The sequence below is a fragment of the Lathamus discolor genome, chromosome 1 (assembly GCF_037157495.1).
Source record: "Lathamus discolor isolate bLatDis1 chromosome 1, bLatDis1.hap1, whole genome shotgun sequence".
Classification (NCBI taxonomy): domain Eukaryota; kingdom Metazoa; phylum Chordata; class Aves; order Psittaciformes; family Psittacidae; genus Lathamus; species Lathamus discolor.
The window spans coordinates 43117186-43144491 of NC_088884.1; the positions used below are offsets into that span (position 1 = coordinate 43117186).

The 27306-nt window shown below is 38.0% G+C and overlaps 1 protein-coding gene across 11 annotated transcripts in view; it reads left to right on the top strand.

Moving 5' to 3' along the window:
- Positions 1 to 27306, top strand: part of SYT1 (synaptotagmin 1) — a 368604-nt gene that overhangs the window by 200934 nt on the left and 140364 nt on the right. For 3 of the 11 annotated variants that reach the window (XM_065669318.1, XM_065669321.1, XM_065669319.1), the window contains exon 2: positions 14245 to 14370. The exons of 7 other annotated variants lie outside the window; for them this stretch is intronic. In XM_065669318.1, coding sequence (XP_065525390.1) covers positions 14313 to 14370 — 58 coding nt within the window. In that variant the 5' untranslated portion in view covers positions 14245 to 14312. Of the gene's footprint in view, positions 1 to 14244; positions 14371 to 14626; positions 14675 to 27306 lie in introns of those variants that run through there. One more of the 11 variants, XM_065669359.1, reaches the window with a different exon arrangement.

A 27306-nucleotide genomic window follows, 5' to 3' on the forward strand; every position in this document is an offset into this window, starting at 1 on the left:
GAATGAAGTATATATGGATGATTATCTGTCTTTATCTAGGCATGCACTGGTATCTAACATGGCTTGATATTTTCCTGCTTGTCTTGAAATTTCATTCCTTCCAATTTTCCTTCTAAAACATCAAATACAAGTTTCAAACCTGAAAAATATTTCTGAGATGATCACTGTTGTGAGTCTTTCTAAATACTTCATTTCCCTTCAGAACTGGGTTTCTTCATTTGTTCTTTCTGTCTTGCGAGTTCCCAGGCAAAGTTATTTTGTTGAGCTTTCAGTATTGAACTTAATAGCAGCTCAGGCCTTCTGCCAAGTCAGTGTTTTGGGAATGAAATTGTCATTGTCTTTCTTTGTTGTTGAAAAAAATATGGTGCTCCAGCTTGAAGCCAAAGTCCTTTTATGTAGAATAAATAATTATCCTGACATAATTTGCCATTTGTACATGTGGCATAAATTTTGTGAGAACAGAGCAAGATAGGTTACAGCCCTAAAGAATCCTGGTTCTGTTTTCTTGGTTTACTTCAGCAGTCTTTCTCCTGGTCTTTAATTGAGAATTCCTTGTGGGGAGCAAGGTTTCTATGTTATGAACTCGCTAGTCTGATGCCATATTTATGCTGGCAAGAAGCCTCGTGCTTCCAGTGTTGGATGCTTTAATAGCTGGAAGCAAAATCTTTACCCTTGATGAAATGGTATCCTGGGTCTCTGTATATATAAGGACTTCTTTTCCTCATTTTTCTCCATTTCACATTACTATCTGGAGGACCGACTATGGAAAAAGCAGCATCGCACCCTTGTGTTCTAGTTAACTGGCTTTATATTAATGTCTCGTTTAATCATTAAACCCATGTTTACTTCCAAGTTATGAAGATGTTGTGCTACACTGCTAGCCATTATAGAAAACTGAAAATGCTGAAATGTGAAGCAGAGGAAGCGAGCTTGCTGGAAATTGCATCAGGCAGCATTTTAAGATTAGTCTGTTTCACTGTGCTGCTGATTTTGCATATTTGTTTTTATGTTCTGACTTTATTTTTCAATATAACATTTGTATTGGCACCTAGAGAGCTATGGATGGCAGCGTATTTGTAATATTTTGATGTAAAGATACTGAAATGGGAAATTTGGGAATAAGGTTTTCTGTAATACTGTGTGCAAGCCTGACAAAGTCCTTTAATTTTTCTGTGCTTCAGTTATCCACATACAAAAATGATACATTTCCCAGATATACAATTCCTCCACTCCCTACAGCAAGTGAATACTCTGAATAGTTAGGTAAGGGAACTCAAACCATTTGTATTTAGAGGGTTGGAAGAGGTTAATCCTGTTAACATAGACTTTTCAGAAAAGAGAACATTTGTGACTTGTTTATAACTGATTTGTTGCAGATATGTGCAATGACAGTTTGAAAAAATCCCTAGCTTGGTTTGCCTTTGCATTTGGGTGGATATATTGCAGTATGAAATAATGAGGGCAAATTTAGATAAGTCTCTGATTGTGCATAGCTGGACTAAAGGTACTGGTGCAGCCATTTCTTGATTTTCCTGAGCAAATTTGACTACATAGGATTCACTTGTCATGTGCATATACACCAATAATCAGAGTTGGCAAGTAAGAATAGATCTGTACTTTTGACAGAAAACTATTTTTGCTGTAAAATGGAAATCATATTTACATGTGGATTAAGCATATTTAATATGGATTAAAAATATATGTTCCTCAGATAATTACATTTGTTGTTGAAAGTTTGCTCTGCTTCTGATACAGGACCAAAATATTCTGAAATTTCAAGAGGAGACACTTTGCTGCAGATGAGAAATACCTATTGTGAGTTGTTGCCTTGACAATACAAGTGAGAAAAAACAAGGAATCCGTGTAAGAAAATCAATTAGAAAAAGATTAGAAATCAAATAGAAAAATCGATAAGTGTACTTGAAAATACGGGTTTCAGTGTGTCCTATAGCACAGTGAAAACCAGTTGTATCATCTACCCATTTTTCCCTTCCACATCCATGCCCTCCGAAAGCTCAACCCCTTCCCACAGAATACAAGCATCTTTTCAGTAGCAGGTAGCACCTGCAGACTGAAAAGAATCAGCAGGAACGTACACACTGGTTTGAAAGGACTGAGGAAGAAACAGAGGAAAGTGTTTCGGGGGTGGGAGGGAAACCCGCTGTCACATCTTTTGGCTTCTCATTCGTCCCCAGTGTGTTTTTGGATCACTGGTTGTGGGACTGGTGAGTGGAAGTGTTTCAGACTTAGCTGAAAAGGACTTTGAGGTTTGTCAAATTCATCTCTGTATGGAAGAGGGGGAAAAATAAATCAGCTTGAATTATTTTTACATGAGGAGAGAATTGCTTCCTGCTCAGCACTAGGCAATTTCAGACTGTGGGTCTTAAACACATACAAACACATTTTGATGGTGTTAACTGCAGGGTTTGGGTTGGAACCGGTTCAGAGGAATATTTGAACATTCCCATTGGATATTTGAATAACACAGGATTCAGATTTTTGTCTATAGTATTTATACATACGTGTATTTTTACAGCTTCAGTTTTATCATAAAGATAACTGAAAAACGTCCTTTGTAAGAACTGCTCAATGTAAAAAATCTGCTGAATATAAATCATGGTGATCCCTTTCCATCTAGCCATGGCATCTAATGCATCTCTGTCTTAATTAATAGAAGAAGCTGTGAGGAGTCAGGTTGAGCAGAGGGGTCAGAAGAGAGTTAAAGCTCTGTCAGCTGTCTTTCCCCTCATGGGTTTGAACAGTTTTGCTTTCGTCACTGCCTTGGTGCCAACCTCCTGTAATCCTGAGCAATACCTACAGCAGAAGGATTTGCTGTCTGAACACAAATGCCTGTACTTGCCTCCTTGCTTCTTACACTGTTCTCTGAAGATGCATGCGTACCTGCTGTTGGGTCTGTTCCTTATTGTCTTACTATATTGTCCAGTGAAACAACCAAAATACGCAGGAGTAATTAACAAAAGAAAACAAATTTTCTTTATTTTTTTTTCTCTCTCAGCCTGCTGGGAGCGTACACACAGCCACAGGCTGTAGCTGACCCACTTCTTGATAAATCGCACAGCAAAAATGACACTTGAGGCAGCTAATGCCATCTACTGACTAAAATAACACTACCACCAGGATAGTCTGCTTCAAAAGAAGCTGGCAGGGCTGGTAGCATTAAAAATCATCAGGACGTTATGTACATCTGTGATTAAAAGTAAGTTGAGCTTATGAAGTTAAACCAGATGCCTCAGAATTCAGGATTCATTTCTCTTAAGCTTGTTCTGCAGCAAGAAAGCTAAAATAATCTGTTGTTAGAAAAGCCTTTCTATAACCTGTTTTCAAAACTGCTAAGTACCTTCTCTCCCACTGTCTTCAGTGAGATTTGTGTCTCCTCAGAATTTCTGAAAATCCATGCTGATACTGGTTTGCTAAAGATACTTTATATGCTGGGACTCATTTAAAACTGAAAAAAATTGCCCTTTCTCATCCGCATTCATTGTTGCAATGAGTTATACCCAAGTGTGTTATAAACCTGACTGCTTTCACTTCAGAGGTGAGACCGAGCTTTTAATTTTAGATATTTCAATATGAAGACGTAATCTGTGTTAGGTATGGCTCTGCTTTATGATAACCTGCAAATAACCACTTAATTTAAATATCTTTTCCTGTGTTTATATAAACAAATATATTGCTTCGATGCAATATGCAGTGAAATTTGCATTTGAAGTAAGAAAGAGCCACGTTTCCTACTAAAAAACATTCACTGAGCATGGTGGATTACATAGAAGATATCAGAATCCTTCAGGTTAATAACATTCTCTCTAGTAATGGATACTCACCTCTACCCAGTAAAGCGAATCAGTGTGCTCAGCTCTTTTCTTAGACAATTAAATTATAAATCAAAGTTTCATTAAAACGAGGAACTTCAGTATGTAAGTGGGGTGGCGTCACTTTAACTGGTGTCACTTTCCTGTGTGCTGAAATGTTAACGCTTCTGAGGCAAAACCCTACTGATCATGGGGAGCATAGAAAGAGATGCTGCCTCTAGACAAAGTGTATCTGTGCTAGTTGCCTTTCACCAGACAAAATCCTGACTGGATCACTCTTTATTTGACATTTTCTGGCCTATTTTTGTACACCAGATATCCAAAGCTGACGCTTGGGACAGCAACAACATTGCAGCAACTTTGTACATTCCCTCCTATTCCACAGTGGACCTGCATACTTTATTCATGGCCACTGGACAGCTGCTTCACTCTATAGCTTTAATACAGAGGCAGTTTAAAATTTTATGGAACTTTCCACAATTTATCCACTTTTTCAGATGAAAAGGACTTTTGATCATTTTGAGGAAACAAGGTCTTGCTGAAAAGGAACATGGTAAAGGGGGTGTCATAATGTAATAGGGTATGGACTGGTGTACAAGATCTGATATTTACAGTTGATGTTGTTCAGGTCATCTTCTATAGATAGTAAAGTTCAAAAAATGAATAAAATAGAATTAACTCACAATTTCCAATTCCACATCAGTTTATCTTTCTGTGCCAGAATCGTTTTCATTCCACTATATTAAATCTGTATAACATTATACCAAGCAGTCTTCATTCCTGACTTTAACATTTGCCAAGCTACCTACTACAGCAGATCAGAATAATTCTTAGGTTGACTAAAATCCCTCCATGGCCTAATTTAATTTTTCTTTTAAATTTGTTCTTCATAGTATCTATCCTAATTAATCCAAGTTTCAGGTCATTATATAATTTTTAACATTTTTAAAGATACCTCACGCTACTTATAGGTGAGTTTTTTCTCTGAAGTCTGTTGTATAGTAGGTATTTAAAGACTCATGGAGCCTCTTTACAATTCTCAATTTTATTGCAGATTTTTTTATTCTTCTTGTTTTTATTGGCAGTCACTGTAGATGAGAACCAGTTGAAAAGATACGTAAATTTGTATTATAACATTCTGTAGTTATTGTTAAGTTGTTTTTCACCTCTCAAGATTTGACTGCTAATTACCTTTAAAATCTAAAATACATTTTGTGCACAGTACATCTCAGCAGTAAACATGTTGAGTGGCAGAATAATAGCTACCATTTCCGCTTTTAATAGCTTTCAATCCACCTCCGTATAGGGGAGATATGATTTGTATTCAAAATGTCAAAGACTGTGCTATTTCACAGGTGTTTGCAAAATAGCAACTCAGATAGTCTTGCGTTGGGCTTCACTTTGCATGAGCAATCTGCTTCTGTTGATCTTGGATTAAGATCTCCGGGGCCTGTGAATAAATCAGGTTTACCTAAGGCTAGCTAGGACAGTTACAGTGTTACTGCAGTTTGCCTCGAATATCCTGTAAAAGTGAGAATTTCTTTTTTCATCATAATTTTTAAATAGTGCAAATGTTCATATAATGTATTATTATGTGGTATCTATGGTGGTTCTGAAACTCTGTGTTTATAGTCTTTAGGAGGGCACTTCTTGGTTTCATTTGTAGTCGTTGGACCCAAAGAGCAATTTCTGTAGAATTTACTGTTAATTTTATTCCTTCTGTGTTTGTTCGGACCTTTTTATTTTAGAGATCAAGGATGCATTTATTTTGAAGCTTGATAAAAAAATATATCTAGCTACATATATAAATCTTAATTAATTACCCACATACTGTATTATATGGCAGTTTTCCTAAACAGAAAGCATTTTTTTGAGACAAATGTACACATTTTTGGTTACTTTTGTGTGAAGTTAAAATGTTGTTTAGTGAAGTTAAAATGTTGTTTAGTGGTTGCTATGGCTAACATGAAGTTTTGTGTTTCTGGCACAGGTGAGATTTGGTCCACATTGTTTAGTAGTCGAAAACAATAGTATGTGGATGGTTATATTGTTGTCTTTATAAAGTCATTTAGTCTCTAGTCAAGTTACTCGTATTCAGAACATTTTCCGGTACTCACAGAGGACATACAGGAGAAAATATTGAAGGTCTCATGGCAGCAATATCTGCAGTAGACAACTCACTGTTGTTTGCTGTATCTAGGAATTTTTAAACAGCTCCATTACAAACTGTGCAGCATGTACAAGCATGGGTATTTTTTTAGCTGTTACAAACTGGAGTACTGGTTTCAGAAAAAACTGCTCGATGTTATATGGTAATGACTGACTGAAGGATGAACATTATGCAAAGGGTATTAGTAAAGAAGTTGTATTTATAAATAGAATATGAAAGCCCATTTTATATTGCTTCATAAAATTTGATGGCTTTAAATGAACCTTTGTGCCAAACAAGCCTAGATGGCACGGAGTGGATAGAGCAGGATTACTCAGTGGGTAGCAGGCACAGACCTGAAGTGGGTCATAACGATCATGAACCAGCTAATGGGCAGAATCCAGCAAAAATCCCCCAATCTCTGGGACAGAGCAGAAGCCTGGAATAGGGTAAAAAAGCTGCGCACCCTTCATAGCTGTCCTACTCGTCACTTCTTCTACTGCTTCTCCTGCTGTAATCTGGCACCTGTGTGGTGTCTTCAGTACCTAACATGCTTGTGTGGGGGGCCTGTTTCTGCCAGTTTTCATCCATGCTGAGATGATTACCAAAACCTGCCTCCTGTAGCCACTTCAGGTTAGCATAAACTAGGGAGACACTAACAGGATGGGTTTTGTTTAGAGCCCATGGGCCAAAGCTATGGCACACCGAGATGAGAACCCAGGAGACCACTGTGGGCTTGAGCACCTTACCCTCAGTGTCACTGCATGACAGTGGAAATGGAGAGATGCTCTGTTTCAGGAAGATTGAAAGGAGCCCCTGGACAACCAGGAGCATGCCATGCCTTCTCCTCTGCTCTCCCTTCTTCCTGGCCCTGTTTCTTTTCCAAGAGAAAATCTGCTGCCCTGCACCCCAGGGAGGAGAAAGGTGCTCAAGGAGAGGCCATGCAGTGACTTCACACAGTTTTAAGGTGGCCAGTCCAAAGGCTCTTTTCTTTGCCAGAATATGTCAAAATGTCAAAATTAATTATGATTTCTCTTTCTTCTTCTTTCACTATTTAAATATGTAAGCCAGCATATTCAACAGTGTTGTGCAATAGGAAGGATCAAAACAACACTTCACACTAAACTGCAATATCAGTAGAATGTATTCTAAGGATGGTGATTAAAATATATAGACTACATGAGAGAACCTCAGCATGATGTAGTTTTTATTTATTCATTCCTTGCACTTTTTACTTTCCTTCTTGTAACCTTTCTTAGAACTTGTGACTCATTCTTGTGTTGCATTGTTTTCCTCTCTTCCATATTTCACCTCTTCTCTTAGAATGTTCTTTCACTTTGTTCTTTTGTTTTGCTGTTCTGTCTCCTGAATTGCACTCAAGAATCACACCTCTCTGTCTGTCACCTTATTCCATGACTGTTTTAGTACCTCTAGCACTTTTTTAAGTGCTTTGTTGTCTGGTTTTATCCCTTGATACTTGCCCCTTTCCAGGATTTCCTTTTCCTTTCCATCATAAGTCTTTTTAGATTAGCGTTTTCCCTGCAGGTTTTTCTGCTCCATCAGCAGTAGTACTGAATTCCCTCTGCAGCAGGAGGAACAGGAGTGGACAGATTCTAATCCTGTCCTGAGGCAGCATCACCTGTAAAGAGGAGAGGAAAACCTGCATCTGAATTCAGCCCAGACTTCCCTTTCTCCTGTTGGGGCTGCCAGTGTCAAGGGAAGGACCTAATTTCAGAAGACTGAAATGCCAGTCTGAAACATCAGTTAAGGTCAAAGAGGAACACACCACCAGTCCTTTTAAATATTCACTGAGTTTAAATGCTAATATTGAGCTTTGTGCGATAAGGTTGGAGGATTTGATTCCATGCACATTACTATTTAATTAGTTATTTCTCTTGTGAGAAGTTGAATTCTGGTTTTGTTTTTTTTTTAGCATTTGATCACTGCACTCCACATCTTCTTGTCCAAAGTCTCCTGATAAGTAAATATTGCATAACAGCAGAAGATGATGGGAAAAGTTGTGTTCCGGTGGGGTACACCAAATTTTTGAATATTGCATTAAGCTCCACTGCTTAGCCATTACTTAGGCAAGTCTTCATTGATTTTATATGTTTTAGGTGAATTCTTTGTGTACATCTTCTTTCTTCTCCAGTGGAGGAAGGGAATGGTAGATAAACATATCTCTGCCTAGTCAGAGCAGGTATGGCTGAAAAGGTGTTTTTTGGGAAGACCACTTCTAGATACTACCAGCCCTCATAAACAGTTGTTCAGATGCATCTGTCTTCATGTACAAACCTAAACTGACTTCTTTTTTTGTGTTTATTTTGTTGGGTGTTTGTTTGTTTGTTTAATAAAGCTGTCATCAAAGGGGAAGTTATGTGTAAGTCAGAAAATGTTTAGCTTTAGTCAATGAAGTTATTCTTCAGCTTTTAATGGTTATTTTCTGTTCATCTCTTCAGTGCCTTAGAAATATTTCACAAAGCAAGGCTTCTAAGGTGCCAGGAGCAGACACTGGCAAGGGGTTCAGCAAGCAGGACCTAAAATAACACTTAAATGTAGGTGCATGATGAAGAGAGGATAAAGATGATCATAGGTAGCAGCTGTACAAGGTGAAACTACATTTCAGTTTAACTGTAGTGGCCTACTTATGTCATCATAGGTTCAGTGCCATCCATGCTCTCCACTTCCTTCTGAGGCTCTTTATCAGTCTTCTGGCGATGACAGCAGATACTCTTAGGACTGTAATGACGTGTCCAGGTTAAGAAGAAAATGCTGAAAAAAATAGGAAAATATCAAATAATATCACCAGAGGACTAGATAACCTGAATTTTACAGAAGAAGCAGGTTGTTCACTCTAGCAAAAGGAAGACTAAGAGCAATATTGAAGAATATTGATGATATAAATACCGGTGTGGGAAAAGTAGTGTTGAAGCTAAAAGACAACTGTGGCCATGAATAAATTTAGACTGGAGATTAAAGAAAGCTTTTCAACCATGAGAACTATGAGGTTCAGAAACAAACTTCCTGTAAATGTAGGAGGAGAAATATCCTGAACTGAATTTAAGAGGATTTGAAAGATTTCTGGAAAGAACTACATGGCATTGTCAAATACTGGAATATCACTTTAATTGCCTCATCTCCTAGCTTCTCCTTTGGACTACATTCTACAAAAATTGAAGATCTTTTAATGATTTGATAATGTTTGTGAGCATTTTTTTCAATGCTTGTTTACATGCACATGTATTATCTTTTATAAAAGGTCTCTTGGGAAGCATTTTTTGTAAAAGTCTGTCTACAGAAACATCCATTTAACCCTTTGCATGTCCTCAAAGATACTTTCACGTTTCTTTTAGTTTCTCTTATGGATAAGTGGGAGGTGCTGTGTTCCACCAGTTGGAATTATTTTGGAGTCTGTACAAAACCTGAAAATTTTCTCTAAACATAAAAAAAAAATAATAATTCTCAATTGTAGGGTCTTGCCCATCTGACACAATTAGACTGAGTTATTTTAAGTTGGAACAGTGAATTAAGCTTCACAACTCTCTGAATCAGTCATTCTAAATAACAGCAGTTTTCAGAACCTTTATTCTTTCCCCTTTACTTCTTTTTCAGTGCAATTAGGATGAGCATTGTTTAAGCTTATCCACACACTCTGATAAGATGCTATGTTTCAGAAAGTGAATACTTCACTTTTAGGCTGCAGCTCTAATGCTCTCCAGTCTGAAACTCCAGTGCATGAGGTTTTGTGAAAACTGTTTTGTCTGCCATTGTCACTGGGTTGCCCTTAATTATATTGATATATTCAAAGATTTCCCATATGCAAAAGACTAAAATGCTGCATCATATTTTGCTAGTATGTTTTCCCTTCCATTTACATTTCTTAAAATGCCTTGGAATTTTGTCAGAGAGCCTTCATACATATGCATGACATGCCACTGCAGAAGACAGAACTCTTTATCTTTAGAACTTATGAAAAATGCATTCAGACTTCAAAGATAAATTAGAAATCAAGATTTCTGATTAGATATTTTGGGATTCAAATCATATGAGACCACTAGAATGTAGACAATAAAAAGGTGCTTCTAATGTGTCTTTAGAGAGAGAAAATATCTTGCATAAATCTCAAGCAGCCTTCTAAACATTTAGGAGGCAGGGAATACAAAACATAAGCCAAAATTACACTTTTGCTGCCTACATTTTGTGGCTTGTAATAGTTTTAATATCTTTGCATATTGTTTCTTTCCTGCTACATCACTAAAGGTCTGAAGTATCCCGGAGTAGTCCATGTTCTATACATCATAATTCACTGAAATACAGACAGAAACAAAACATGACATAGCATTATGATTTAAAATGTCTGTAAGCATTATGTGCTGACATAAATAAATGTTAGCATCAAACTTTGTTTTATTAATACCTTTCTAATAAATGTCACATTCTTACCTGCTTTTTCCAGGAAATACTTGTTTTGTTAGCAGGGGGAAACCACGAGCAGTTTTTGTAAAGCTGGAAACTTTTTATTAACTTTCAACCCTCACAGATGTACCAATTTAAATTCTTTACAAATGAATGACTTTAATTAGGAATTTAAAATGTAAATCAAATACCACAGCCCATTGCTAATCTGTGCTTAATAAAATTTGCAGTACTTTGTATTAAAAATATTTGCCTGACTTCCCCCCACCCCAAAAAAAAAAAAAACAACCAAAAAAAGAGCAGCTTCTGTTGTGAAGTGAGACCTGTTATGCTGATAGATTTATTGAACTGCAGTAGTGGGCTACCTGGAGCTATTAAAATAAAACAAAAAAAAATACTGATAGAAATTATTCTAATTTTTGAACCATAAGCATCTTGAGATGAACATAGAAATGTCAGAACTGTGTACCCAAACTTAGAATCTGCAAACAAATATTAACACTTTTAGTCTTATTCTTGGTACCTTTAAGTCTTTTATTATTTCATTTTCCTGCTTCCAAGGGGACAATCCAAGGTTGTTAAATGTATGAAGGTTGTAAGGTCTTTGAACTATGTCCAGTGCCTACAGCTTGTGGAATTCATACACTTCACCATTTGAAAGTGATTCACCAGTTCGCTCTTTCAGTGATTATACAGTCTTCCAGGGAAAGTCTCTCTTCTGTAATTAGAAACTGAACCCACAATAAAACACCTTGCTCTGCAGCAGAACAACAATGTCAAAACAGACTCTGCTTCCTATTTTTAACAATAACAAAAAAGTTTTCTGTGTTCAAAACTGTCCTCTCTACTCGGCCAGTTCATTAGCAGATAATGTCTGATTAACAGATAATGGGCTATGGAACTGATGGACTGGGTAGAGCAGTTGATGTCATCTACCTGGACTTGTGCAAAGCGTTTGACACTGTCCCACACAACATCCTTGTCTCTAAATTGGAGAGACATCAATTTGATGGATGGACCACTCAGTGGATAAAGAAGTGGCTGGATGGCCACACACAAAGAGTTATGGTCAATGGCTCAGTGTCCAGCTGGAGACCAGTTAACGAGTAGTGTCCCTCAGGGATCGGTGTTGGGACTGGTCTTGTTCAACATCTTTGTCGCTGACATGGACAGTGGGATTGAGTGTGCCCTCAGCAAGTTTGCCAATGACACCAAGCTGTGTGGTCCGGTTGATATGCTGGAAGGAAGGGATGCCATCCAGAGGGACCTCGACACGCTTGTGAGGTTGGCTGATGCCAACCTTATGAAGTTCAACCATGCCAAGTGCAAGGTCCTACACCTGGGTCGGAGCAATCCCAGGCACAGCTACAGACTGGGCAAAGAAGAGATTCAGAGCGGCCCTGCAGAGAAGAGCTTGGGGGTGTTGGTCGGTGGGAAAATGAACATGAGCCAGCTTCAGTGTGCGCTTGCAGCCCAGAAAGCCAACCGTATCCTGGGCTGCATCAAAAGGAGCGTGACCAGCAGGTCGAAGGAGGTGATCCTGCCCCTCTACTCTGCTCTCGTGAGGCCTCACCTGGAGTATTGTGTGCAGTTCTGGTGTCCTCAACATAAAAAGGACATGGAACTGCTGGAACAAGTCCAGAGGAGGGCCACGAGGATGATCAAGGGACTGGAGCACCCCCCGTATGAAGACAGGCTGAGGAAGTTGGGGCTGTTCAGCCTGGAGAAGAGAAGGCTGCGTGGAGACCTCATAGCAGCCTTCCAGTATCTGAAGGGGGCCTATAGGGATGCTGGGGAGGGACTCTTCGTTAGGGACTGTAGTGACAGTACAAGGGGTAATGGGTTAAAACTTAAACAGGGGAAGTTTAGATTGGATATAAGGAGGAAATTCTTTCCTGTAAGGGTGGTGAGGCACTAGAATGGGTTGCCCAAGGAAGTTGTGAATTCTCCATCCCTGGTGGTGTTCAAGGCCAGGTTGGACAGATCCTTGTGTGGGATGGTTTAGTGTGAGGTGTCCCTGCCCATGGCAGGCAGCTGGAACTAGATGATCTTAAGGTCCTTTCCAACCCTGACTATTCTATGATTCTATAATGTTTGCTACTCAGAGCTCTGCTTATTTACAAAATCTGTATATTAACTATAGTGTTTACTTAGTTCTCACTTACAGTGCTCATAGCTCCTCCCAAGACAAGGAAGGTGATTACTGCATGCAAGAATCCCATTTTTAGCTACTTATAGTTTATTCTCTTTAAACAGCAAAACATTTCAATCATATCTATGTGAAACAACAAATTTGCTACAATCTGCGGTTTTAGATGTGCTCAGAAAATACTGTCTTCAGGCATTCAAAACAAGAACTGTGATTATTATTGAGTGGCTAATGTGAAGAGATTATTCCAAACATTAACTCTTCCTTTTTCCTCTGTTTTATATCCCTGCCTTACTCAATAAAAATAAAGTAAAACAAACAAACAAAAAATTCTACAGGCAATAAATGTGGAAAGTTTCATTTAAAGGAAAGGATGATAGGCAGGAGCATACAAAAACCTGATACAGCTAGCCTTGAATCTACCAAGCACTAGGTGGTAATGATTAAAATGCTTCAAATGCAATACATTTACTATAGGGCGGAAGAAGCAGTTATTCTAACATCAGAAGTGATTTGGGTTGTTTAACTTCTCAGCTTCTTGAGCATTATAGACATTTTAGTATAATTGAATGACGATTACTTGGATGACTATTACTTTCCCATATTTACAGGGCCCAACCATGCTTCATACTTTGTGTATGAAGTATGCAATACAGGCGTAGTAGATCTTGGAATATAGCCAAGCGTTGTTTATGAGTATACAGAAATACAGTGATTTACTATACTAGATTAAACCTATATTCAATCTAGTTTAATACAGGTTAGTACCCATCCAATATAGTATATAATGTCTGGCAGTGTTTAGAATCAGATGCTTCAAATGGGCATGCAAGAAATCCTAAACCAACTTGTTGTGGAGTAATCTGTCATATAGGAAATTTCTCGTAACCCTTTACTGCTGACAGTTTGAAGGCGCAAAAAGGAATGAGACTTTGTAGCTTTCCAAGGGGAGTGAAGATAGTTTCAGAAGTGAGTGTGGAAGAAGACTGTTTAGGTCAGATTGCAATTCACTTCCCTAAGGATACATCCAATACCTCTCTGTTTACACAAAATCCTTTTTTTTTCTCTCTGTCTAGGAAGAGAGTGGTTCTTGGTTGTATACGCCTAGAAACTAATCAAAGAAACTTGTTAAAATATAAACCCAAAAGAGTACAGTTTTATATTAACAAAAGTTAAAAATTGTTCCTGATAGATTTCCAAGATATGATTTCCCTTTACCTTTTCAGTTCTAGTTTCCATTACAAGTGGAAGTCATGAGCTCAGAATATAGCCAATTAAATTTGGTACAGCATCATTAAGCTGCAATACACAATGAGAGGAATAGGTTTGCTTAAAAAAAACCCCAGTCCTTTATTTTCTATGCTATTATAATGAATTTTCATACACAAATCTTTAACAGTCCTGTGTTCAACAAGACAGCCATTTCAGATTAAAATTTCCATCAGTCCTAAACAATTGTGCCTTTTGAAAATAATCTGAAAAGAATTGGTTGTTATTCACTCCATCTAGGCTAAATGAATAGATTTATTTGCTTCTGCTGACGTGTGAGCAGTTGAAGTTATATTCTGCCAAGTGAACCACTTCCTTAGCCCATTGGATAGACACAGAATATCAAGATATACAAATGCATTCTAGATAATATTTATTTTGCACCGTAATTAAAATTCTTTGTTGCTTTTTCATTGTTGTTGTTCTAAAAGGACAGTCTCTGCATCAAGCACTGTCTGAAGTCTTGTACTGTGCTGACCCATTCCCACGTGTACGTAGAATGAGTGCTGAAGAAGAGGCATGTTTGCTGGTGAAGTTGCACTGTCTTCTGAAATTGGGTAATGCAGGCTGACAAAAGCTTTTTCTATTAAGGTAACAACATACCTTAGGAGTTTTGCTGACATGTCTGCACTGCAGAAATCTGCTGCATAGCCATGGCCTCAGTTAGATAAGCAAAACTGAACAGAAAAAACAGAGGAAGGCAGGAAGGAAGGAAGGGACAGTTGATGAGAACAAGGGGAGTTAAAAGTAAGATAGAGTTTTGCCGCATAGCAAGAGAATTCTGAAGGTGTAGGAGGAGATTTGTCAAAGGCTGTCTAAATTTCACTTTCTGCATCTGAAAATCTCTACACAGAGACTGAGGTAAGATAGAGGGAAAGAATAGAGAACAGGAGAGGGAATGTGTGGAGGAGGGATCTAAAGAGATAGGCTAAAGATAGTTAATGAAGCAGAGAAATGTGATTCTTGGAGTAACATGGTTGCACACCAGGGTAAGGAAAAGGAGAGCAAAATGACAGCCATGAGCAAAAGGAAGAAAAGAGGCTGAAAGCACCAAATAGAAGAAAGTTATTCTTGAAAGAAGGTATATTATTTAATAAGAAACAGATATTAATGCAGATTGGGCTGGGATATCAGGTGATAACAAGGAGTGTATGTGCCTGAGCTCACCTGCATGTAGATGCTGCTGCAATGCACCACAAGGTGCTGGTTCTGATTATCAAAACTGAAGGCCTGTAACCACATGTCATGGCTTCCAGTAAGTCAACACATGTACATGTCAGGTGTAAATGCAGCCGTGAATGCCTTTTAGGCTAGTACGTTATTTTGACATATTTCACAACCTTTATTACTGACCAGATTCTCAGTTTACAGCAGGTATTACTTGCCCATTTTGTCACAAGACAGCTTGTCACAAGAAGTGTGAGTAGGCTTCAGCAGAAAGAAGGAAACTTCACTTACACTAGCACTGTTTCAGAAATTACTGCTGCTAATACTACACCGAGCTGGATAGTGTCTGTACTGTAAATCTAAAAAGTCTTGATTCAAGCATTGCAAAGGACTCAGTAAAATATGTAATGATTGTATAACTAGAGGTTCTTGTTATGCTAGATAAAAAAGTAGAAATACAAAGGCTCCCGGAGTATCTTTTGAGAATTTGAAATGGTAACTTCAGTGTTCTGTGGCACAGCCATAGGTAAGGTCCCTCTGAAGTGAGCTCTGACCAAGGGACTTGATGCTGTAGGGCAGTTCTCATAGCAGTGTCTCACCTCGTTAGGTCCCCACTTTGAATCCAGTCCACTCTATCAGCAGAAAAAGCTGTTGTGTTGAGCACCATCTTGCTTGGTGAAGTTGCACTAAAGGGCTACATCACCTCCCTGAGTTTTATTCTTTAAACTGTCCCCTGCTAATGATAAACTCATGGGGCTGGAATGGGAATAAACAAATAGCTAGTGAAGGAATCGCCGAGCTTTAAGTCAGGAATCTGCAAATAGAAAAAACAAGAAATGTTTGAGTAAGAGAGGTAAAGAACACCTGTTCAGTCTAAACTAACCAAAAAAAGCATACCTTTACGCTACATAATTTTGACTAAAGTTTCACCTGTGTGAAGGCAAAAGCATCCCAGTGCTTCAACCCTCCTGATCCTCTCCTGCTGCTGCTTCTACTAAAGTCACAGCGTCCAGTTTTTTCCCATTGGTAACACTGTCAGCCAGTGCCTGGCTGATACTTTGCTCTTTAGCAGTTCTACAAGAACCGACAGTGTTTCAAAGAGATGCCACTCTCCCTCTTTGGAGACAGCCAGCTGTCACTATATTTTCTTCTCTCCCAATGGTGTATTTTGGCAGTAGTTTTCCTTTGCAGCTGTGACTACAATTTGCATTTGGAGAGTATTGGTTTAGAAAGAGAAGGTATTTAACAGAACTAACAATTATTGTTTTCAAGGGGTTGGAAAGGTGATGACAATTCCAGTCAGTGCTTGTGCTTGTGGGTTAAAAACAAATATCACATGGTGCCATAAATGCTGCTTCTCTCTCCTACTGTGACAGCTGATAACGGCTAACACATAGATGCTACATTAGCCCAGGTTTCAATAGGAAGGGACTTACAGTGGGGACTTACTTCTCAACGTGGCTCTGGGTTTTTTTAAACTCTTTAAGGAGAGCTTTCCTGTGTGTGTGCAGGGCCAGGCAGCTGCACTTGTTCCTAACTTCTGAGGAGATGCCTTGGCTTGTTGTTCTTCAGGTGCTCTGTGAACTTAAAGCTGTTGGCTATATAAAGGGCAGAAGAAAAGAAAAAAGTGCTACTTTGTGCATGTTTAGAGATAACACCCTTTCCCATTTGCAGAAGTCTTTTTTGTCTAGGTTTAAACAATTTTGAATTATCCTATTTGGGTTTTGGCAGCAAAAAGTATGAACAGAATGAAGTTCAAATCTATGTTGTTTCAAGCTTTTATTTTATTTTTTTCTGACAACTATTAATAAACAAACCAGAATTACAGGCTTATAGCTAAAGGTTTAGTAGTTGCTGCTTGTTTCAAAATGACCTTGAAGCGGTATTCTTCTCTTCATCTTTCTTTTCTCTTTGCTAATGTAGTTTCCAGCAGGGCTAATTCCTCTTTTCTTCTCCAAGGGCTTTGTTGAACTGAAGGCAAAACTTCGACTTTCGCCTCTTCATATTTATGGCAATCTTCTTCTTGTCACACTCGACTTTACTGCATCCACTTGCATTCCATTGTGAATGTCCCTTGTGCTCTAAATCACATTTTCTGCTTTTACCTCAGAGTGCTTAAATTATCTATTCTATTCTGTTCTGTTTTCATCAAGAATCAGCCCTTAGCAACTAGATAACAGCCTGATACTGAAGATTTCTTCCTTCACACACTATAATACATCTTTTCTCTTCCAAAGAGATTTCTGAAGCTCATCAAATGGTCGTGCTACAGAACAATACATCGGTGTGCTTTTTCTCAAATATATTTTCTATTCACAGAACTTTGAAATGTTAACTTATTTATTACTGCCTTCTAAAGAGAAAGCAAACAATTTCATCAATCATGTTGAATCCTTTTGTGTTCCCTTTTCATAATGTAGGTATAATCTCTGGAAAGCTTTTGGCTGCATGTTTTTTAGAGAAAGCCAAGGATTTCTTTAATAATTAGGGCTACATTCATTACAGAGGACCAAGCTCTTGCCAGTAATGCTGGCATTGTCTTTTAATTCCATTCCTGTGTTTACATGCTTTCATGAAGACAAAATGCCGTGCCACAAAGCAGAAGCACATATATTGAAAGGGTCTTAAAGGTCATGTTAGGCTCCCTACATCCTGCTTCAGGTTTTACACAGTATCCTCATGCATCTCCAGAGCAATACACTTTGTATTTGTAAATATACAGGTTGCAGAGGGCAAGTAACAGCTACCAGAGGACGGAAATAAACTTATCACATGTCTGTCCTGGCCACTTCTTCCTCTTGAGCACATGGAGCAGTGGAGAGCATGAACCTCTGCCTTACATCATGCTCCTTGTTGGCCAGGTTTACCAGCCAAGTAGTGGTGGCATACAGCCTTGGAGGATGTGTATTGTTAGTGCTAAAGCTCCCCAGCTGCAAGTCTGCAATGCCACACACTGCACAGCAGACCACAGATCACATAAGAGCAAAACTAATACTGTTTTCAGCTAAAAGTTTTATAAATGTATATTTTACACCAGCTATAGTGACCAAAAAGTGTGGGAACTGAATGCATAACTGTTCTCTCCTCTGTGACAAGAGATGATTACATTTTCCTATGCACATATGATCAGTAAGATTTTTGTTTTAGTTTTTAAACGGATCATGCTTACAGGTTAGGGTTTGTGACCAATGAATAGTTACAATACCATAGCTGTATAGGGAGCTTTGCATTAAACAAAGAGAGAAAAGAGGAAACTGAACAAACACACAAAAAAAGCATTATCACATTGAAGCATTCAATTAGACAACATGATCATCCAAGAAAATAAGATCTAAAACAGAACAGATTTTTACCTGCAGCCCTTCTTTTGATGTCCCAGTTGGACAATTAGCTCAATCACCTAAATTTACAGGAAAACTTAGGGTGTGTGAAAATGTGCTATAAGGCATTTAACTCCTAGAGATCTAACTGCAAGAGCAGTACCTGTGAACTGGGTTAAAAAACAGTGTTCCTGTAACCATGCTGAAACCAATGAGGTGTTCAGAGTGGTGCAGGTTTAATTACCAGTAGGTTAAGTAAAATTTGCTTGAGTTCCCATCCATAAACTTGAAAAACTGAATTATCCTACTTACATGCTTTTGATGAACAGCACATTCCCTCCAACAATGTCATGAGTCAAATGGTTTAAAAGAGTCAATGGTTTAAAACAAAGAGCACTGTGCTGGGCAGAAGGAAGAACAAAATCGGGAAAGCCAGCAATGGCAATAAATCAGCCATGCCTATTAAGTAGGATTTCTATCTCCCTCAGGTTGTTTTGGCAATAGCGCTAACCTTAGTTGCCCTCCTGCAGCAGTAAGTGGCTAATGAGGCAGAATGGTCTATCAATCACTGCCTCAGTCAGAATGCTACTGCAGATTGTTGTCCAAATTTAGGGTAGATCCATCCCTCAGTCTAAAAGGGCATGATGCTCTGGGGCTTTACCTGCCATCCTAGATGAGGCATTCAGGAGGACAGCTTTCAGAATTCACCCAGGCATCTCAGTTGGCCTCAGTACACCAAGTTTCTTTAAAAGCTGTGCTGAACTTCCAGATGGAAGTAGGGAATATGCATGATCCAGAAGGGTCATAACATCCGACAGAGACACCAGACTGCTTTTGTCATCCTATTTGTACAAGTAGAGCGAATCCAGGTTGTGGATTTGATTAGAGGATCCCTGATGCTGTGCATATAAATAGCCCTACTCTTTGCAACCTTGGGCTGTATCATAGCTTTAGATCAAGCTTCCCATATAATATCTGGGAGATGTCAGTACCTCAGAGTGGGCTGCTCAGCAGCCAGCATGCTGAGTGAGAAGCTGCCTAATCAGCAGGGTATGCTAAAAACAGGAGTGACTCATAAATTCTGCTCCCCCTCTGAACTGTCGCCAGCACCTTCTTCCAGGCGATGTTTGTGCCCTTTCTTGAAGGTGGGCTTGCAAGTCCTATATTAAAAAAAGCTGAACAACGATGACTCTTCCCTTTTAGAGAAGCACAAATGGAGGCAGCAGCCGTAGGCTAAGGGCTATCGTTTGCCCAAAGGAATTCAAAGCTACTTCATGTGGGATTTCTCTGGTGTATAGAAGAGGTAGGAACATGGCCACACCAAGCATTTCCATGTACAAAAAACCTGAAAGTTTTAAATTTATGAAAATCCTAGATTACCATTCAGCCCTTAACTTTATTTAAACAAAGATATCCAAGCAGTTTATACTTTTTTCCTTTTGTTACTTCCTCATCTTTATTCTGAAGGTTTTTTTCTCTAGTATTGCTCATGCATGAGTTGGATACAACATTCTTGTGAATGAGATCCTTGCTAAATTGTTCATATACAGAAATAATTCATAGAACCATAGAATGGTTTGAGTTGGAAGGGACCTCAAAGACCATCCAGTTCCAACGCCCCTGCCACGAGCAGGGACACCTTCCACTACTAGATCAGGTTGCTCCAAGCCCCATCCAGGCTGGCCTTGAACGCTGCCAGGGATGGGGCATTCACAGCTTCTCTGGGCAACCTGTGCCGGTGCCTCACCACCCTCATAGTAAAGAGTTTTTTCCTAATGTCTAATCTAAATCTACCCTCTTTCAGTTTAATACTATTGCTGCTTGTCCTGTCACTCCATGCCCTTGTAAAAAGTCCCTCTCCAGTTTCTTGCAGGCCCCTTTAGGTACTGGAAGACTGCTATAAGGTAATCCCCTGAGCCTTCTTCTCTAGGCTGAACAAGCCCAGAAATATTTGTATTAACAGTATAAATTAGTGCTTCTACTAATACTTTATAAACTGCCTCAGTTTACGGTTTTCAGTTGTTAAAATAATTTCAGATATGCAAAAGGGCATCTTTTAAGAGGATGACAAGATACTGTAGGGAACACATGGATATTAATCTCAAATTAGGAGCTTTTTTTTCTTTTCAGTAGAAAAATGTTACAAGTTAGGAATTAATTGTCATGTAATTGATTGATAATTTTCTCTCCTGCTGTGTGCGGAAAGCTATTGGGTGATGGCATATCATTCTCAACAGGGGGAAAAAGTATCAGTCATTATGGGACAATTAGTTCCAATTTCCAGTATTATTCTTCCATGTGCTGATAAGATTGCCTTCAAAGTGTAAGTACAGTAATTAATGATAAATAGAAAATAATTTTATTTTTAACTCCAAATAAACAAATCTAAATGCAGATGCTTTTCTTTCCTGGACTGGTGACATTCGTGAAACAATAATTTTCATGTAGCTGCAATTAACAGAACCTGTCACAGTCAATCAGTTTACATTCATGGTTTTGCAGCGTTGTTCCTTATTTCAGTGCTGATATTAAATGGCTGAAGAATACTCTGAAAAATCTTTTTCTCAGCATCACGATTTATGGAAATTGTCTATTTCCCCACAAACCCACCATCTGTTTGCAAGAAAATTCTTGGACTCAAACCATCATTGTTTGCTTTATTGACAGGGAAATCACAATACTTGTTTAGTCACCTTATAGCAAGCATAGTAAGATACCATTAATGCACATATGGGAAGAGTATACCTATGGTGTATACATACAGAGCAATATATTTTTGTATGCATGTACATGATTGATGTCTGTGTGATGAACTACTGGGATCTTTTAACACTTCTGCATCTACCTGATCTACAGTGCATCTACCTGAAAAGTCTGAATCTTTTATTGCATAGAATTTGCAAATTTTTATCTACAAAATTCACTTGCATGTATTTTTCCCATTAGTAGACTTGGGTGATGCATCTTAAAGCTTTAATGCCAAAGACCAACTGTTTACATTTTTCTAAATGCCATCTATATAGTCTTGTCATAGGATCTGAAAAACTGGCTGAACTACTTCCTTCTCCCACCTACAACCAAGGAATGGAGCCCAAATTTCATGTGCTTGCCTACAAGGATATAACTCTATGCCTTCAGCTGTAACTGTGGAATCTGCAGTAGGTTCTCAAAAGTATAATTAACTGGTCTTTAAATTTAGTTTATAATTGCATTCATGATGCAGAGAAGGAATGCAGTCTTCCTGTGTTCTCCTTGTTTTCTTACCTTTTTGATCTAATGGAAAAAACACTTGATGGTGAAGTTGTAATGTGGTACTCATTAAATTCAGCATATATGACTGAATATACAGAGCAGATCTTTTTCAGAAAGAAGGTGGCATTTTTATATAGTCGCTTGTCAGAGTAGAATCACACTCTAAGGTGCCAATTATTTCACAGCCTATGACCAAGGCTTAAGTCATGTGTGAGGTAGCACAGAATTGCACATCTCATCTCCCCATGTTTGTTTCCTCAGTGCACATACCATTCTGCTTGTTCCTAATTAATTTTACTAACGCCATGCTTACTGAGTGCAGAAATTGGGACACAATAGAAGGAAATAGAAGGAAAAAGGGGAAATAGGGAATTTACAGCTATGACCTACAGATACCAGAACAAGAATATTAAAAGCATTCTCCAATACAGTTTCTAATGTGTTGCTCCTTATGAATTCTACTACGTCATAGTTAATCTCTATGACACTTTTCTAGTTTATAGGCTTAATTAGAGACATTGATTGTACAGTAGCCAAATATGTGAATATAAATTGATTTTATGCAATGTACACAAAGAATTTATTTATATAAAGGGCATAATTATTTGTAGGGTTACTCTAAAATTATTTTGGAACAGCAAGAATTCTCTATGGACTGAATTAGAATATCATGCTTAAATGCAGTTGAATGCTAATTTTTGCATGAATTCTTTTGTCTTACACTGCTGTATAAAGGAAGTCTGTAACCAAATACCAGGGGGGTGGAAATGCAGATTACAGCTTCAGGAAGCAAGATGTAAGCATGGAAGATGACAGAATGATCATGTGGGAGGAAATTACTGTAGTTTCTTTCTTTCCCTTATTCCTATTCATAACTAGCTCTTATCAGTCATTTTGAAGTGGTGTTTACAGTAGTAGAGGAAGACAAGAGGGGTTAAATTATCCATATGCTGATGCTTTGACAAGAAAACATGAAACATGACAACAATGTCAACATCCAGAGAGACAGAGCTGTCTCTATCCCCATCACCTCTAAAAAAGCAAAAGAAACACATGACTAAGACATATTGTATACTTACGGGGAAAAAAAGATTTGCAGATCGTGGTCATGAAAACAGGAATTTATGTAGAGAATCTGTGCAAGAGATTCATAACTGTTGACTTACTGCATTGCTCTTTGCTCTTGATTTTTATGTTTCTCTATAGGCTGCTCTGACGCCTTTGGATCCAATGTGCTCTTCTGCACTGCAGGTGCTGAAGTTTGAAGTGCAGTCCAAAAATTACAGTTTTTAGCTGGAAAGAGCATAGTGTTGACTTCACTGTTCTCAGTTAAATTAACAGTAGTTTTATCAACAGCTTAAGGAGTGAATCTGAAAATATAATTTTAAATAGCTTGGTACTGCAAAATATACAGTGATTAGCTGTTCATAGATAACATATCACACTGAAGTCCTTTCTGAAAATACAAGACAAATATTCTTTTGCACAGACTCTGCAGCATAAGATATTTCGGACCCCTATACATTAAACACTTCTGCCATATTAAATAATGCGTGACCAGGAAGCTGAAAGAGAAGCATGTAGATTGTGCCATGTACTAAGGGATTTATCCTTTTCCAAAGTTCACAGTGTCTATATCCCTTCCAAAATACTTAAATGTTTTGTTGATGGCTGGGCAGATAATCTCCTGTGTCATTATATGGTTAGCATTGAAACATGCTCATTGTAAGGGGGTTAGTCTAGATGATCTTTAGAGGTCCCTTCCAACCCAAACTATACTGTAATTCTATGTGCACGTTGTAATGATATCAATTAAGTAAAAAGTATTTAATGTGACAGGGAACTATAAGAGGTGCAGGGGTAATTCGAGGACGGAGGGATTGCTGGGACACTTGTTATGCCTCTGCAGCAGCAGAGACAGGACACCTGGATTGCCCTAACAGGTTCTTCATCAGAATGTTTTTTCTCCATGAAATATTGGGCCTTTTCTAAAGCAGTACTAAATCTGGATTGCATTGTCAGCCTTTGCAGTAGTGGTGAAAAGGCCTTTTCGATATGACATCTTAACCGTGACCTTCTATTCTTCTGAAAATGTAGTTACAGACCCCTTTTTGTAAAAAGCCAAGGAAGTCTCTTTTCTGAGCTTGTCTTTTAAAATGAATGTCCATTAGTGAAGCTAGAAAGATAGTGCGTTTCATTAATAGGAAGATGAATGAGTAAAAAATGTATTATTAACATCCCTGAATACTCAAATCTGGGAAGAGATCGTTTATTGTAGATATCTTTAGACATCTGGTAATGTTCTCATCTTCTTAATGATGAATTAATTTCATCAAAAACAGTCTAATGGAATAGGGTAAATTTTCAATGTGTTGTCAGACTTTTCTCTGGTAACACTGCATGCTTGTCCTGGACATATCAGCACTGAAACCTAATAGTTTCTTTCAGTGCACAGGAGCTGTAAACAAAAATGACAGAGAAACACCCCTGTTGTTAACATGTGATTTTTTTCCTTTCTTTCTTGGGTACATTTTGTGATTAGATTCCAAGCTGGATATAACTGCTGAGGTGAACACGTTTGGGATGCTGAAAAGGTGTTCAGGAAATGCCGTTTAACAATACACATCCCAGTTTAAAACTCTGCAGGCTTACTGAGGTACAGTGACTAGCTCTATTACAGTTACAGCATTAAATATTGAAAGAATGGTGAAGGAGGGTGACAGTTACCTCTGAAAACTTACAGTTGCTCACAGTAACACTATATTTGTATGCTTTGATTGATTTCATTAGTTTTAAATTTTAGTATGGTAGAAAATTTGAAAGGCAGCAAGGTAAAAGGATATTTTCTGGAGATTTTCTCACTTGGAGGGAATGATTCGGCCAGCATGCGATGTCTGACCTATTTGCTGTCTCACTCCATGCAGTTTGTATTCAGCAGTTAAGAGGAGGAATGAGCAAAATTTAATTGTCTGAAATCCGCCATGCAGAAGGAATGTCACCAGCTTTATTTCCATGAGATTAAGTATTCACTAAGTAATTTTAGCTACTATGGTATACCCACAGAGAAACAATACAGGGTTTGGTTGTGGGTTTTTTTTTTTTTCCTGGTTGGTTTTTTTGTTGTGGTTTTTTTTTTTTGTTTGTGGTTGGTTTTTTTGATAAGTCTCCCCATGATTTGCTAGAAGATGATACACTGCCCTGAGTTTTGTTCTCATTCCAAGTCCTGAAAATCACCCTTTCACATGAATCACTCTGAACATGCCCCAGGGTTCACATTAATTTCTGACTATTCCATTTATATTTAAAGTTTGGTGGGTGTTTTAGTTTTGGGGTTGCTTTTTTTTTTTTTTTGGTTGGTTGGTTTTTATGGTTGGTTTTTTGGTTTGTTTTTTCTTTTTTTAGTTTTTTGTTTTGGGGTGTTTTTTTTAATAATTTGAACAAGAAAAAAATTCCCGTGGGATTAATCCCCCCAAGTTGTCTACATCTTTCTTTGTATATGCCAGAATGTTTGCAAAGAGTCTGTTGCCCTTGGAACATATCCTTTAAACTGATTTCCAGAGTCTACTCCATGTAATGTAATCATCCATGTCTGAAATCTTAGTCTCCTTTACTCCTCTCTTAAGAGTAGTTGCTACTTTACTACACTCTTAAGTGGTGCTTTCCAGCAGGACCCTCACCATCAGGATCAATATCAGCATGCAAAGACAGTCAGCTAATACTTTGTATCTCTTGCTTCTTACAAATCTCCAGCGTACATTTGGAAATTATATGGGTGCCTCATATTCAGAGTAAATTCTATAGAAATTGTGTTGAAGTTTGAGCTGATACAGTGTTTTTGTTAGTGTTTCTTGCATAGGTAATGGAAGGTTCTAAACCCCTGACCTCCTCAAGGGTTCAAATCATCTCTGGATTTTCAGTCAACACTTGCTTATTTCTCTATAGAGACAACAAGCATTTCTTCAAAGTATTCCATGTATTTGCTGATTGCTTTGTTTCACATGCCTTACAATGATTATATGGCAGTAGTATGGATGGGCAGTGGTACACCAAAGAATTGCCATGTTTAGGGAATATAGTCTACTCTTTTATAGAACCATGTAAATGAAATTGTACTTTTATTTATGACTACAAATGTACTCTTATTTATGTCTGCATGTTGCACGTGAAACATGTAATGTTTCATACGAAGGACTATAATCATTGTAGTGAACACTGAACTGGAAATCATAATTGAATTCTATGACATTTCATTTTTCAGCCTACAGGAAATTTGTGCTTGCAACTACCATTTCATAAATGGCAGATAATCTGCTAGTATTTTGTAGATCTTTACCTTCAGCAATCGTCGTGGCATTAAAGTAACCCATTTTGTTGTAAAAGGCCAATTTAAGTCAAATTATTCAGTATTCTGCAATCTCTAATAATACCATAATGTTTATACCATTATTGTGGAAAGCAGCAGGGTTACAGTAACAGAAGCCATCAGATGTTACCTTTTTAAGAGAGTGGGTGTGTGCTCTTCAGAAAATTCTTTACTGCAGAAAGCTTTTGCTGAGACAGGATTCTTTTTCAGCCTGTTCACACCTATTTAAAATATCAGGACAGTGTCATTAGCGCATAAAGGTCAAAGGCTCTGTGGAAAGTCTCAAAGCATTTGTGCATGCCTCATTAGATGTAGTGATCTCTGAGGGCACTGGGATTCTACCAAGGGCTGTTCCTGGAGATCAGAGGAATAATCTGTTTTGTTATTTTTTTCCTTTTTTTTTTTAATAAATGCAAATGTAATGCTTCAAATTGTACTCCTAATATATTTTCAAAATACAGCTTCGAAACTGGAAGCAAATAAATTACATTTTCCTTAATTTTTAATTAGCTGAAAGTCGTCACTGCAAATTGTGTCTTCCATTACAAAATAAAATAGTCAACTGCCAGGCCTGAAATAATTAAGCAATATATTATAATTAAACAATTTAATTTTGATTTAATTATGATATATCATGCAACTTGTCTTCTGATTTAACTGACATTCATTGACAAAATGCTATAATATAAAACAGCACTAATGTTTAAAGCTGATGGCTCTGCATGTTTTGCTTCATAGTATTCGGCATTCATCAGAGCGTATGGAAAAAGTCTTCTAGTCTAGGGGAGCTAGCATTTTATTTCATACTACCCAAATTATGCTCTAGATGTTTTTCCCGATTGTTATTTTGAGAAGTAAGCGGGAAAGTCTGCAGATATCAGACTTCAGCCAGAGTTTACGGATATTAACTGGAATCTTTCCATCGATTTCTGTCTGCCTCAAATAGTGAACTGCTCCCATGTTGTTACAGACAAATAGATAAGACTGCATGCTTATGAAATATTTCTGGGGCTGCATCGTATACATATTCTGTGTCAACATGAACATGATTTTATATTAGGCTAGAGATCATGAGGGCAAAGGCAGAAGTGATGGGCAGGCAGGGAATACTGCCTCATTCAGTGCTGCATCAATAAAATTGCTGCAAAATACCCACCAAACAGCTTCCTTGGAATAAGGGCACCTCCCTATTTAGTTAAAATCTCTTTCATTGTATGACGGTATTAGAGAATGGCTTGTATTCCAAACTATGTGTGCAAACCCCTGTTTAATGGCAAGAATGGTGAGGGTGATATAAAAAGATTCATTCTGCCTGCAGTCAGGTCTGCATCTGCAGGTCTTCATGACTGTGGGCTCACGGAAGTAAAGTTGAAGGACAAAAAGTCAATTCT